General features: G+C 44.2%; 1 protein-coding gene across 3 annotated transcripts in view; it reads left to right on the forward strand.

Annotated features, from left to right (window-relative positions):
* The window catches only part of LOC136420832 (homeobox protein Mohawk-like), a 33,944-nt gene extending 20,671 nt beyond the window's left edge, over window positions 1-13,273 (forward strand). For all 3 annotated transcript variants that reach the window (XM_066407944.1, XM_066407943.1, XM_066407942.1), the window contains exons 2-5: window positions 1,916-2,204; window positions 10,557-10,713; window positions 11,056-11,242; window positions 11,632-13,273. In XM_066407944.1, the coding sequence (XP_066264041.1) occupies window positions 2,038-2,204; window positions 10,557-10,713; window positions 11,056-11,242; window positions 11,632-12,080 (960 nt within the window). In that variant the 5' untranslated portion in view covers window positions 1,916-2,037 and the 3' untranslated portion in view covers window positions 12,081-13,273. The remainder of the gene's footprint in view (window positions 1-1,915; window positions 2,205-10,556; window positions 10,714-11,055; window positions 11,243-11,631) is intronic.
* Window positions 13,274-15,040: the final 1,767 nt, after the last annotated feature.

The following is a 15,040-nucleotide window of genomic DNA, read 5'->3' on the forward strand; positions in this document are numbered from 1 at the left end:
TAAATGGATATTCCAAAATATTTTTACCGGCAAACATCCAAATGCCTTCCAACAGGAATTGTAAAGCTTTATCATTCTACATCCAATATCTGCTTAGAGATGACTATTGTGTTGCGGCGTGTTATAAAGAAAACACCTACCGCACAGTTCAAAGGTCACCAAAAAAATTGCATTTCTACTAGGTAATCGAATTAGCTTCAATTAATCTTGATTTGCAAATTGTCACCAAGGTTAAGCCTCTACATTCTTGACATGCCTGTCCCGCATATGTGTGTGACGACTACACAGCCAGTAGTCATTTGGGGTCACTTCGAGTGACATAAGTTACATTGGCATGCAAATGAAAAATTCGTATTACAGTTCTTTGTAATATTTTACGCCGTAGCAACAACAGAGAACACCAAAGGGCCATGTCAAAATATTGTAGTTAGAATGCAACTATGTCATAGGTCAACAAAATCGCATTTTTGTTCTGTATTCTAATTAGTTTTAGTTGTAAGAATTTAGAAATCGTGACCAAAGTTTTCCAATACACTTGACCGTTATAACCAATAAGCCTCTCAATCTGACTCTGACTGAAATGTTATTGCAACAAATTGAACAGCTACAAAACATGACGACCGTTTATCCTTGTCAAGTTGGTTGTATGTGTACAGTTAAATTTAAAGAAAAATGACTAGATATCTGCGCTGTCACTAATTTGCATACAGGACGATGATAACACGTAAAAAGCACGACAACAACAAGGGAAGGCATGTCCGGTTTTCTTCTTCGACACAAAACATTATATAAACACCGGGGCTCGTCCAAAGTCCTCCCGGCCTCCGTGGGTCACTCACCCCCTAGGCCTTGTTATGTGTCCCTCGGAACTGAGTAAGCAGAAAATCTCCGGCGAGTGTTTACCTGTGGGCCCTACAGCAAACAAAAGGATGGAGGTAAACAAAGCCGCGTGGATCCGGACATGCGGTGTTACATGTTGGTAGGGTAACGACATGGTGTGACCAATGCGATCTCACGGGCTTTATTGTATGTTGTGTTGTTGTCGGGGAATCGTCGTGTCAAAGTCGTACGTGTATGGTACAATTGTAACGGAGTGGTGAACATGTCTGGTCGTCGTCTTATCAGTACTAGTAGTCCTTTGAACCACTTCACGCATAAGTTAGAAACACGGGGGCTAGGGGAGAACCATTTGATACAGCCATCAATGATTTGCACCACTCGGGGCCTAAATAGCGTACTTTTACACCCATACTATGGTTTGATTGGTCGGTCGGTTGAATTGCACAGGCAGTTCTTTAATTAGATTGATGACTTTGGCCTCTAACTAGCGGAAGCCTAGCGACCTCTCGGCCCTGTCACAGAAGAAAACACCACCCTTGTGCCAGAGACGGGCCGTAGTTCTTACATGTCCGTCAAACATCTGGTTGTCCCGGTGCAAACACAGGTCAGCATGGCAAAACATGTTTTACAAAGGGGGTCGTCCATTTGTATCAGGGTACGGGAATAGAAATGACAACGCCTTGTCAATGCATTTTGCAACGATAATGCTGAGAATTATTCATAATTGTCTGGATTGCGTCGATGTATGCAATCTGGGCATTGCACAGACTTTGGTCGCCTTGGTTACCACTATGCTTGCACTTATTCTAGTATCCCCCTAGAGGGCGCTGCAGTCAGCATGTCTGTATCTTGTGTTTTAGTATGATGTCTCAGTTTTACCCGTTTATAAAACGCTTCCCATTATATGAACGAATAATGGGACCTTTGTTGAATCCTTAAGATTTTCATTGGGGGCGAAAGGTGGTGACCGTTTGTATATACACGATCACACGTGTTGCATGCATGCACCCCTCCGCTCCAAGTATCAACGAACCGTCCCTTGTATGCAAATTGACTCCATGTAATGTTCCTCCAGGATTTGCGGTAGTTCCCGTCCCTGGGGATCCGTGGCGAAGACCGGTGTGCTGGGATTTGTGTTCTTCCGGTGGTGGTAGGAGAAAGCGCCGGCTGGGAAAACTTCACGACCCGCTAGTAAACATGGTGGACTGCACGGGAGAGAGCGAGCTCACCATCGTCTCGGACTCAAGCTCAGAGTTCTCCGACGACGATTTCGAGTACGGCGGCGGCGGCACCGACGGGGTTCTTAAAGTCTCGTCCAAGGACTTGGAGGAGCGAGACCGCAGTCTGAGACGCCGCTCTTCAAGGTATGTAACAGTATCTCCGCACCGCACCGGCATGGTTTTAGTTACGTTACATGCTTGACCATGCGAGCGGCGAGGCGGCATTGTTATTCGGCATGTTCCCTGACGTTACCAACGTCGCAAGGCCTCGACAAACATCGGAGGCATTCGGAGAATCCTCGTTTGTACATGTCCGTGAGCCGTCGTTGTGTGTGTCGAAGGCAGAACTTGTCAAGTTGATTTTGTGCTGTCAGTTGCCAAACCGCGGACATGTTGACACACGACGTTTTTATGACAAGAAGAACCCAGTTCAGTTCAGTATTGTGTTGTCTCTGGCTTGAGCCGTACCATATGTCGGGAAAATGTGCATGCGTCGTGGTTTCAGCTAAGCTTACAACTATAAGTGGGCTTTTCGGTCAGGGCAGAGAGAGTTGAAGAAAGGACTTTAGATCCCGTCATGTAAATATACCGGCGTGCTTGCATGACTGCCCCTAGCCGGGTCTCATTATTGAACACATATCCCATGACAGGGGAGAAATGCTTGAGGGTCTTCTACAGAAAAAACCGGGTCACGCTGGATAATAGAGCAGGCTGGAGCACATCTCGCAAACTAAACAATGACCCAAGAGTTCGAATACCGACTTGAAAACAACCGTGGCATGTATTTCGTAGCTTTACAACTGTCACGGTGTTGTGTTCTACACATTTGTTTCGCGGATGGGGATTAGCTGATGTGTGCGTCTTTTCCACGGTTTACCACGTTCTGAGCCAACCGTGGCATGTTTTTTAAAGTCGCCTAAAGAGTGTAGCTCCAGTGACGTCAACCAATAAAAAAACTAGGTCTTCCGTTCAATAAGTAGCCAGCACGGACAAAACTGTTTGCGTATAAGACAGCGGCACGATGGCTGTAAATGCTGTTAAAACCCACGGGCTTAAGTGCACCACTTATTACTTTATTTACTTGAATGTCAAACAACGGTAGAGCCGGGAAAACGGGCTGCATTGTTCTTGAGGGGCCGCAAGGGACCTTATCACGCAAACATTATGATGACAGGACCCCCAATTGATAAACGAGACTAGCCCGCGGAACGTTACAAAAAGTAGGGCAAGCATGTTTTTCATTTCACACTGTCATGGCGTGATGTTGTAGGAAAGACAATAAGGAACAATCACTTGTAGTAACTTTACCAAGAAAGAACAACAACGTTTTTCGGCTTGTCAACTTTAAGAAAATATTTTAGTTCTTTGTACATGTTGTGTGCTGTTCTCACTGAGTAAATGTTGAGGGGACCATTCATTTTTAGTTGTGTGGAGGGTTGGTTTTATCCCTGTTTATGTTTTCGTCGTGGCCGGTGTCACTGAAAACAATTTGTATCACGCAAATCCGATTTATTTGTAACTACTTACAAATAGAATATAGAATGTAACATGACATCAAATAAAAGTGTTTTTTCCGACGGTATGAAACAATGTATCAATCCCCAGGCGTTGAAAAGAAATGAACCAAGCAAAGAAAAAGCAGAATAGAGTATTGAGCTACTTTTGTTATTCCGCGGAAATGTCAAAAGTCGTCCCGTGGCTTTGATTTTAACTTTGTCACGGGGGTCGCCAGAGGTCAATAGATTCAGGAGGAGGTCGCTTGACAGTCAACAGAACAGGACGGGATATCGCAGCACGACTGAATACCGCTGCGGATTCAAGTCGTGTTTCTGCGGTCGGACCACACGTTGTTCTGCGGTATGACTATTTATTCAAGGGTTCAGCGTAACGCGCATGCAAACTGTAGAAATAATGTCGTTTCTTCACTTCAGTATAGTGAGGTGGCCGACCCATTTCCGATGTGTTGCTGCGTTTCTGATATGGTATCATGTTTTGAAAATATCCGCCTCGTATTGTGTCTTTTACTGTAAAATGGAAAATGTTTGCAGTGGTTTTATGTTCGCGTTTTTCATGGTAACCTCATCACCGCGTACTTTAACCATTTTACAGTATAACTATAAACCCTGCACGTCAGTTTCAACCGCGGACTTAAAACCACCGCGAACACGCCATTTTCTCCCCTTCGCGAAATTAAATCCCCGCGAACATTACCCCCTTTACAGTACTTCTCCAAAGGACTAGCCGCTAATTTTAAAGGAAATTGCGGTCGTTGAACGGTAGATAGAGAAACATGTATTTTTTTAGCCCCTCCCTCTCTGTCATGAATCCGTCCTTGAAAGACGTTCTTTATTCGTCCTCCATATGAGAACACTTCTGAGTGGTCCCTTGAGTATTCCGGTGGATGTTCGCATGTATCTAGCCTCTACCAGGCTCCACAGGTCTATGTCGCAAAGTGTAGTCTCCCGGGCTAGCAAAGTCGTCTTGTGTATACTGTATCTGTCTATTTGGCCAATTTCTCACATTTTATAGCGCCCTCTGGAGCCTGGTAGAGGCTAGCATGTATTGAGCTCTGTGCAAAACCGTACCCACGTGTTTCGCATTATCCCGAATTCTAGCCGAGACGGCCAGGTTGTACGGGGCAACCCCGCACGGGATTGGGGGAGGGGAGGGGGGCAAGATCGTCCTTCACCGCCAGTCTGACAGAAAACATGCACTTGGCAACGCTCAAAACCATGTTTTACGTTCAACTTACCACGTAGAAGGGCTCTTACGCAAAATCTGAGGAAACTTGAGCATGGTAACCTCATAGAAATAAACTTTTCGGGGGGTAAATTCTACTGTGTTGTGCATACTATTTTTACACGAACTGTTAGGGGTGTCGTAAATTTCCATCAAGCACAAAATGACAAAGGCAAGTGCGCTCTCATGACGTTAAACAATTCCCTTCATCGCAAGACAGTACATAGCGCAAACTGTTTTTTGGGTTCTACAATTTTGTATAGTTTGCCTCAGAACACGCCGTAAAGGAAGGGCTACGAACATGATAAACTCATGGATGAAGGCAAAGAATGAACATGTGGAAAAACTTATTCTCGCGTTTCTACTGGGCGAACAATTGAAGATTTGAGGCGTGGTCGGCCCATACACCACGCGCAGACGGACTGGAGAAGTCCTGAACCTACCTCCAACCTCACATGTGGTTTCAGTTTGGTTTTTAAAGGGGAAACGGCTGAGGAATTTGCCCCTTTTAGCTTCTAACTCCCCGGTCGATTATTTTCGCACTTCGGGTCACGCAGTACAGACACAACAGAATTAAAGACCAATCTTTCAGAAGAACTTGAGTTTTAAATGCCCCTTTTTTTTTCACAGAGAAAGCCAGCGGTGGGTTTCAATATAAGAAGCAACGACTGGGGATCTACCATTTGTGACAGAGGGGGGTATGAGAAATTCGGGGGGGGGGTGGAAGGGTATAAAGAGGTATAAACTGCGATCAATTTTTGACGGTTTAGAGATATCATGTCGAACAACATTTGATATTTAGCTTGTAAAGATTGCTTAAATTCGAGAAAAACCTGAATAGGCGTTATTTATAATCAAAAAAAGATAAGTAAAATGCGGGAGAAAGTTTGTTAACGACCCTCTCAGTTGCTAAAACGAAACACCCCTTTTAGAACATAAACGTGACGGCTATGTAGACATGTTCGTCCAGACGTGTACGCACGGTAGAACATCTGGCTAGTGCAAAGGTGGGGAGAAGTGGGACACTACACTGCCCAAGAACTTGTCACGTCTTGACGGGTTGACTTGAGTTGACGCCTCAGGTCTTCAACTTATGTTCGACCATTATTTTTCTGCTCGCAATTTCATTGATGCTGTTTTTGTACTCATCAAATACCATTTGCATTGCCTTTCTTGAAATGACTCTTCGCGCTCTTACCTACCTGTTTACATTTTCTTCACAGTTACTAAGTGCACGGCACGTTTCTATCATACTAGTATATGTAGGAAGAAAGAAAACATGGGGAGAGAGCAAATTACAAAGAAATAGATTAAAGCAAGAAAGAAATTGTAGATAAAAACATTTTCTTACTTTTGATATCGGAAAGCGAATCACACAAAAAAGGTACTAGAAGCGAGACGACATTATGCAAATCCCGAAATAAAAGACGTGCATGTAATTACTCCTAACCTCCCTCCGACGTCAGCCATCGACCCGAAACGTGCCTTTCCTCGGGAGACGGGCGCTTGGAGCCCGCCCAATATTTGCGCATACCTCGGAGGATCTCCTCCACATAACCTGATTCTGTGTGGAGACAAAACACTTGAAATCCATCCCCTTTGCACGGCAATGTAAAGAATCAATAGACAATACGCAGTACAAGCGGGGGGGGGGGGGGCATACCTCCTGCCCGTGCACTTAACCTTAATCCTTCAAATACCTCTGAAGTTCAAGTTGAACAGAAACACTATCTTGTTGTTTTTGAGACCCCATCTCCAAGCAGATATAGGTGAAGGCGAAGAACATGAAAAGATGCATTACGTCCACATACACGTGTGAGCCCCGTCCTTACATCTGCTTGGAGACAGGCCTTGAGTTAGATATAACACTGCTTCAACATCGCACCAAGCGCCTAAACATACGCCTACATAATTGCTCGAGAATGTAGAAAAAACGTCTCTGAATACCCCTTTCAGACCCTCGAAAAGGTACTTTTAAAGTGGAAATCAGATATTAGCTCTTCGTAAGACAAACCTTATGACATCGAACTTCACATTCATTTTTCGCCATTTCTCCCCCCTAACTCCTCCCTAGCTTGGCACTGTGCCCATATGCGACCTCCCAAGTTAGCTGTTAGTGCTTCGCTGTACCGACAACACGTGTAATTCCGGTATTCAGAGGCCTTGGCCCCTAAACATATTTCCCGTATGACTGTAACCCACACCATGTTTGCGAGAAGCACAACTTGTTCAAGAGTTAATTTGACCGTTTATCACTAAATTCTGTCTCCTTTGATCAGACTTCAGGTTTTATTGTACTTTCCCTCTATTTAGAATGTACACATGACGTACTTTCCTGTTCTCCAAGCAGATGTTGGGGGTGAAAATTTTCCACCCAACATCTTCTTGGAGATGAGAGTTTCCCCGCATTTTCTGTGTACTAAACACATGTGTAAGAAGTTTGCTTCCAGGATTTTCTTGGTTATAACTTATAATTATAATTCACCTTGTTGTATTATTACAGCCAGTTTGTACCCATTTGAATGATAAGGCTGTTGTAACGTGCTCGAGGACCTTGAACACGGGACCCCGATTTTACGTCCCTTCCTAAAGACGTCGCAGCTCCTACCAGGATACCCTTCCCCGGATGAGAACCTGGTTCCATGTTTTTACACTTAGCTGTGGTTACATAGCGACTGAATGAATACTCATGTGAATGATAAGGCTGTTGTAACGTTCCCGAGGACCTCAAACACGGGACCCCGATTTTACGTCCCTTCCAAAAGACGTCGCAGCTCCTACCAGGATACCCTTCCCCGGATACGAACCTGGTTCCATGTTTTTACACTTAGCTGTTGTTACGTAGCGACCGAATAACACAGCTGTCCGAAGTTTTCTTTTCCCCTGGCCCGGTCGTCTGTGTTGGGGGATAGAACATCGCAGAGAAGCTGAATATTTGCGGTAAAACATGACCAACGCACACATAGTGGTGGGGTGACAATTGACACGTCACATTCCGAGAGCTAGGCGGTGTATGTAAGCCTCAGTGCCAGATGTAGGTGGGAGGAAGGGAGGGTGGATAGGTACCGGTAGCGACTGGAGGAAGTGCGCTGTAGTTAATCAAAGTGTAGGAGGAAAGGATGCTTGCCACCATAAATTTCGCCTCACATTTCAAGCGAGTTTTGATTTGCAGTAACGTTTCTATTTTTGGCGTTACAACTTTCCCATGAAATTAGAATAACGAACATGTGTCTTCACACTGGCTCAATACTATTTCTTTGTGTGACATTAACATTTCAAATGTGTCACCTCATTGAATGTCATGTTTGCGAACCGTTTGATTTAAACATCTATGTAGAACGAAGCAGCTCCGCCATTTTGCATTTTTGGGAAGGAGAACAACATGGGAACGAGAGCTACTCCATATTTTCGTTAGCTAAAATCGTCCGCTGTTGCCATAGTGTCATTTTCTCTCACCTTCAAAAGAAGAAGAAAAAAAAAACTTTTCATCCTAAGATACTTTTTTCCTTCACAAGTTCATTCCATCCCCCATCCCTCGCTCCTTCAGGTAACCTCACGTTTTATATAACCACCTGTTCAATCGTTGTAAAAATGCCAAGAATGCGTCAGGTCGCCTCACCGCACCGTAAACATACCGTCTCCATTTAAATGTCACCATATTGTTGTTGACCCTCCGGGCCACAGGTTGGTATGGAGGTCTGACGACCGGAACTTGCAGTCAGGCAACGGAGACATCTACCGTGTCAACGTTAGGCCGGCTACGTGTGTTTGTTTACGGCTGGTTTTCTCAAGCAAATGTACGGATGGTAACATCTACTAACATGATGATTCTACCAGGGTACATAGTTCCTTAAAAATATGCGTCCAAACAAATCTCCAACACAACGTCCCCCAGTATAATGCACTCCTGTATATCTAAACTGTGCATACCTGTGGGTGCTGCACTAGAGATCTCTCAAACCCACTGTTTTTCGAAGTGGCGAATTTATGAAACCCGGCGGATTGATATTAATGGCAGTTACATCAACGTTTTCAAACGCCTTCGATAAGTCCAATATTGTTTTTTACTAAGTCGTCCATAAAATCCATACCGGAGAGAGAAACCTGCGTTCATGTAAACGTTGTTTGCGGTTACGTGTTAAAGTGCCTAGCAAAAGAGCTATGTCTGATAAGCAGCAATAAAACAGGTCAGACTAACGCCAGAAAATAAGATATCGGACTCGCTACAATGATACTGAAGTTGACTGTTAGTGTGCATGTACGTGTGTACGTTTACACTAAGACAGACATACCTATGCATTTGAACCACATGCAAGTGTGAACAGTGATTTCCAGAAAACAATATTTTACGTCAACCAGGCATATAATCAGCATTAGCGCGAACAAACCATGACGTGTACATGGTGTAAACAATCCAGATTCAGTGTTAATTGTTAGTCTGAACACTCCTAATGTTCATACCGTCTCACAATGCTTAGTGTGAAACTGTGAACACACACGTTCATGTTTCCCATCAAACCGGGCTCTGTGTCATTGTCCTGAACGCTCGAACATGTTTCACATCACGTCTTACTCAGCATAGTTTTCCTTGCTTGTTTTTCACGGTTGCTTGTCAGCCCATAATCCATTTGGGACGGCGCGCGGCACGAAGAAAAATGATTTGATGATAAACAACTGTGTCAGATTTCAATGGGAGGAAGCCAAAAGATATATCACAACGCCGTCTTTCCTGTTTTCACTCTCCCAGTGTCACGAACCAAAGGTAGAATTAATTATGTTAGAGATCGTTTTGAACTGGACTTGGAAGTACGCTTGATGTGTTATGAATATAAACAGGCGGTACGTGAAAGCTGTCATGAAACGATGACGTATAACGGACGATATCCCGTGTTTAATGGATTTGAAGTTTACCTTGGCGGGAAGTCACGCCAAGTCGGGGTCACCGCCCTACAGACCATGTCACAAGTTGGCACCGTTACAACGCTTTGGCTCAAACGGGGCATTTCTGAGGACTTCCCTGGAAGTGTCCCGGGGTGGCCCAAGGGCAAATACCACGGGATCTTCCTCAGTTAAGAAAACGAGGCGGCGTCTATGAACCTAGATAACTAGACGGACAAATTCTGCGGCAAAGGATCGTCATACTGCCAGACGATTTCCGTTAAAGTAGTTTATGTTGACGCTACAAATACCACCATAGTGCCTTGGAGCAAATTGCAATTTCTTCCTACACCATGAACGTAAACCAAGCTAATTAGGTGAAAGGTATTTTATAACTACATTTCAAGCAGAGGTTCAACCCCGGCTTGTATTTGACGTCATGTTAGGCGTCTTTATTGGGTTTTCTATTTTGTCTGGTTTTCTTTATGTCCGCAAGCTAAAGTTTGTCTTAAAAGACGTCAAAAACAAGCTGGAGCCAAACATCTGCTTGGAGTGTATTCTTTAGTTTCACATCAGCAAAACGCCAAACTATTGTCGCTAGTATATCTGTACTTTGATTAACTAATTGAGTGTAGGTGAGTACGTCTGGCTATAAGTTATGCTAATGAGGACCTCATTTGCATAATTCATCAGAAACTTGTATTAACTTACGGTAAATACTACGGATGTAATATTTGATGTATAGGTACTGTATACGTAGGGGGTAAGGAAGTCTATACAAGTAATTACACGTGCAACCACCATTTAATCCTCACTTTTATCAAATAGTTGCGTGGCAAGCTTTTTTTAAAAGCTTTCTTGTTTGTTGTCTTTCTTTAGGCGCAGGAACTCTGACCGTGTACGTCACAAGCGCCAGGTAATGCAGGACATGGCCCGCCCGCTGAAACAGTGGCTCATCAAACACAGGGACAACCCTTATCCAACCAAAACAGAGAAGATCCTGCTGGCTCTGACGTCACAGATGACGTTGGTACAGGTGAGTGGTGCCGTGTGCAAACCCCTTTGATTATTTTAGATTGACATGCATTCAGTGCACTATCGTAATATACATACAGACACGACATGTACTTAACCCTTAGTCTGTGCACTTACCAACTCTTAAGAGATGTTATCAAAAATAAACACTTCATTTGGGTTCTTTGGACTATGTAATTGTGCTTGTAGGCGGGCCTGTCTAGATCTACAGGAACAATTGTCTTCATTTTATCGAATTCTGTAGCTCATATATTAGCCTTGCTTAATGAAGAAGTGTATGTTGACGTCATTGAACCAGGAATAACGTGTTTCTAACCGTCTGTGTTATTTTCTGATCGTGTAGGTCTCTAACTGGTTTGCCAACGCGAGGCGAAGGCTGAAGAACACGGTGCGAGACCCTGACTTGAGTTGGGGCATGCGCATTAAGATGTACAACAAGCACGTGCAGGGGAACGCCGAGCTGTTGTCCATCAGCTCGAACGACGACAGCGACGAGGACGAGTTCGGGGACTCGGACTACGGAGACCATGGTAACAGGATAGTTTTCTCTATCATCGTGTTGCCAGATAGGAATTGATCTCCAAGCAGATCTATCGGTGGCAGTATCCAACTGGCAAAAGCAGTCCAACAGGCCATACTGCTTTTACCAGTTGGTCACTGTCGTTACCATCGATAGATCTGCTCGAAGATTAAATAGTAAAGGCCTTTTAGGTATAAATAGCAGAACAAAAACCATACTCTTCATCGTAAATCGCCTTAGTACAGTCATAACGATTTTACGTTACGGTTTTTGCCATCTTTTGAATCCGGTGGTTTGAAACTTGGGACTGAAAGGCTTATACAAGAAATTAAAATGTCCATGGGTAAAGTACTATAAATGAAATCTAACTTGTATCTCTTATTTTCTTTTCTTTTTAAGATGGCGGCAGCAAGGGGAATCTCCTCATCCCTCGCTTCAAAGCGGACAGAGATGAGAACAGCAACAACTCGTCCCTGCCCCCCTCCCCCACCGAGGACTTGGACCACAGGTACGCCATCCCCCGGTACCCGGACAGCGGCGAGGAACCGAGTTCCCCCACCAAGTACAAGCACAGTATTCTCCAGAGGTACCTCAACGACTCCTTCCACAGCACCGTGCGGAGGAACGACAAATCCGGGTCCCTCAGCTCGCAGGATTACGAAGATCTGTCGGAATCGGCTCGGAGCATCCGATCGAGCTTCGGGAGTGACGGAAGTGTCCGATTAAGCCCGACGAGTGAAGGTGAACCGCGATCATCCCCGGTGTTCGAAGATGAAGAGTTGCACTGGAAGGAAATTGACGCGGCCATGGCGCTTACAAGTCTCGCGAGAAGTCGCGGTTGTCCGTGAGGATGACGTCACGTTACCACGCGTGTGTGGCGACTTTTCTGATGGATGCGTCTTTGATACGTTTGACATCAAATCACCGACTGAGGCCGAATTATGTAAATACAACGAACTGGTCTAGAAGACGATTACACAGCTCGCGGCGCAATGACGATTCTTGCTTGAGGAGTCACCGTGGCCCTGTCAGAGACTGTCGTATGTCGATCGATGTCGTCCAATGAAGGACCAAGACTTCATTCCAAGGGTTACTTATGTAGGGAACAAATCAGCTTCCTTGGCTTTTTTTCCATTGACGAACCGATTGGGTATCTGTGGAAACGTGGGACCAAATTTGAGCAGACAAAATAACGTGCCTTCACCATCATTAGAACCACTAGGATTGTATTCTGATGAAAGAATGCCTATGATTGGACATAAGTTTGGACCGAGAGTGCGAGGGCAGCGGTGATTGGTGGGTGACTTTAACGAGGAACAAAGTCTGATGTTTGAAAGATGAACTGCGACGCGATTGGTTATTGGGGCGAACGTTCCGTGACGTGGCTGTTTGTCATTGGTGACTCGAGGGACAAGGTACAAGGGATGATTGGAAATCGGCCGCGCTGGCTCGCGACCAAAAACGTAAACACCAACACAGAAGAATGGTTTCTTTTTTCCTCAGCCACCTCTACCGACAGCTTTGTCTTCCAGAACAACCTATATTCAAACTCTAATATCTTCCAAAGGTTTTTTTTATGAAGTACTAACAACGTTTTCTCGCCATTATGACAACTACTGGCTGCCTCTGTACAATGCTCGTCGCTTGACTACAATATGATATTCTCTTTCCGCAACCTTCGTTCAAGTTCATTCTTTTTTTCCTTGTATAGCCTCGACGACTACTGCCGATTGAGCAGTTCATACATATAGGTATATATCAGTACTTGGTCAAAACCACTAGAAAGAAAATGGAGTGGATGGATCAGTAAAAAAAGAGTACAACTTAATTTTACCTGTCACGAGATATGGTATCTCCCAGATCCAGGATGCCTCTCGCTATGTTTCTTGTTTTCGTTACTTCGTTTGAAGATCTTCTTTCAGTCATGTAATTTTCGCCGAGATTATTTATGTTTCATTGATATTTTACAAGATGTTGTCTGGTGTGTTTTGTGTCTCATGTAAACAACGAAATAAATATTGGGGTTTGAGTTCTGTTTCAATGATGGTGTTGTGTCTGTTTTGTTTGTTAATGCCCAGGCTAGTAACCGCTAGTTGCTCCTTATCTTTCGTTGTACGTCTTCAGAATATGTGCGATGCTGTGTCGATTACTTGATGACAGTTGGTAAAACAAGCAATAGGGAACCACAAGCGTATTAAACCAACGATAGAGTTATTCAAATGAGCTAATACTAGAGAATTTCATATCCTCTTTTTGTTTGCTATTGTAATTTAAAACTAGTACAGACGTCCGGGCTCCTTTTACCCCTTATTACGTCACGTTGTCGGAAGGCACGACATGAGACAGACCGATCATTCAGCGAAATTTCATTTTGGTGAGTCAGTTTTTCTTCTTGTTAACTTGGACTTCATTTGGATCTCTTCTAGTTGAACATAGAGTTTGACCTTGAATGACATTCGTGCGTATCACCAACAAATGGATTTAAAAGAGAAACGGTGTGCAAGGTTTTATCTAACACTTGATAGGCAACGTGTATGTGTCACGGAAGAGCAGCTGAAATGTCCACGCAATTGCACATTATTTTGGTCAGCTGTGCGAACGAGAAAGGGCACACAATTAGCTGTTACCAAAAATGACCCTTTGGCAATGTAATGTCATTGCTTTTGGGTAGCGTGGGGGTAGGCCAGATCATTACCATGACAACGCGGACCGAACACAGTACGCATGCATTGCCATGGTAATGTGTGGCTTTCCACAAGCGGTACCCGTAATTTCGTTATCCAGAGCATAGCCTAAATTAAAAACGTCAAGCCCCAAGCAGCGTCCGTTTCAATTACAGCTGTACACGTCGAGGTAGACAGAGTAAATGGAATAAAAGCCAGAGTTGCCAAACTTAATTTACAAGTGTGAAACCCTATTGGTCCCTAGTAGTACATCATGTTCTAGAGAGAAAAAAAGAGTACCTCTCCATCATAAACATTTCTATGAGATAGAAGGAGAACTTCTACTGTAGACTTCGTTGTCCAATGTCGGTAGGAGAGAGGCGCTAAGAAGGCACTACAGCTTTCTGTAAAACATTCATTTTACTTAATGATTGATACCAAAAATAAAGAACAAAGCAATTAGAGATGGCACCCCTTTTTAGTAGGTCTGAAACAAAAACAGACAATAAAAACGCCCAAACAATACTCATATTATACTGCATTTCACCTCTTGCTTTGTGTTTGGGGTATGGAGTTGCTTCTTATGATATCTTTTTAAAACCATCAAACATCATTGAGTGTTAGTTACGAGATTTCCAAGACGTTTCGCCTTCCATTTCACTTGGCTCCTTCAAAGAAGTATCGTTTCCATACGAATTAAAGCCTTTCAGACCCTTTCAAACACGACGACTCAAGATATTTCACAATTTACAACAGACGTCTCGGTCAATTCCTCCCCGCCGTTCACCAGCTGAGCAGTCTAGTCTGTACACCGGGAACATGAATACCACATGTGTACCATGTTTGTCGCTGCTAACACTGTTACCTCTAACATGGCGTGTGTGTGACATTCACGTTGCGGGGCCTGGCCGGTGTGTGCCCCATATGTGGCGCCGCCATGGGTGTGTAACGCCGTGGAGAGAAGTGACCTTCCCGGTATGTTCGCCCCCTTGGCAGAGGATGTAACGTTGGAAATGGGAGCCACAGCCTGAGGTGATCATGAAAATGTGGTTTCACTCAAACCGCACGACGGGAAGAGATATACGACCGGTCCACTGTCACAGCGACACGTTGAAGAAACGCGAAGTTTAAACGAGATGGAGCTA

This window comes from Branchiostoma lanceolatum, chromosome 15 (assembly GCF_035083965.1).
Source record: "Branchiostoma lanceolatum isolate klBraLanc5 chromosome 15, klBraLanc5.hap2, whole genome shotgun sequence".
Taxonomy (NCBI): domain Eukaryota; kingdom Metazoa; phylum Chordata; class Leptocardii; order Amphioxiformes; family Branchiostomatidae; genus Branchiostoma; species Branchiostoma lanceolatum.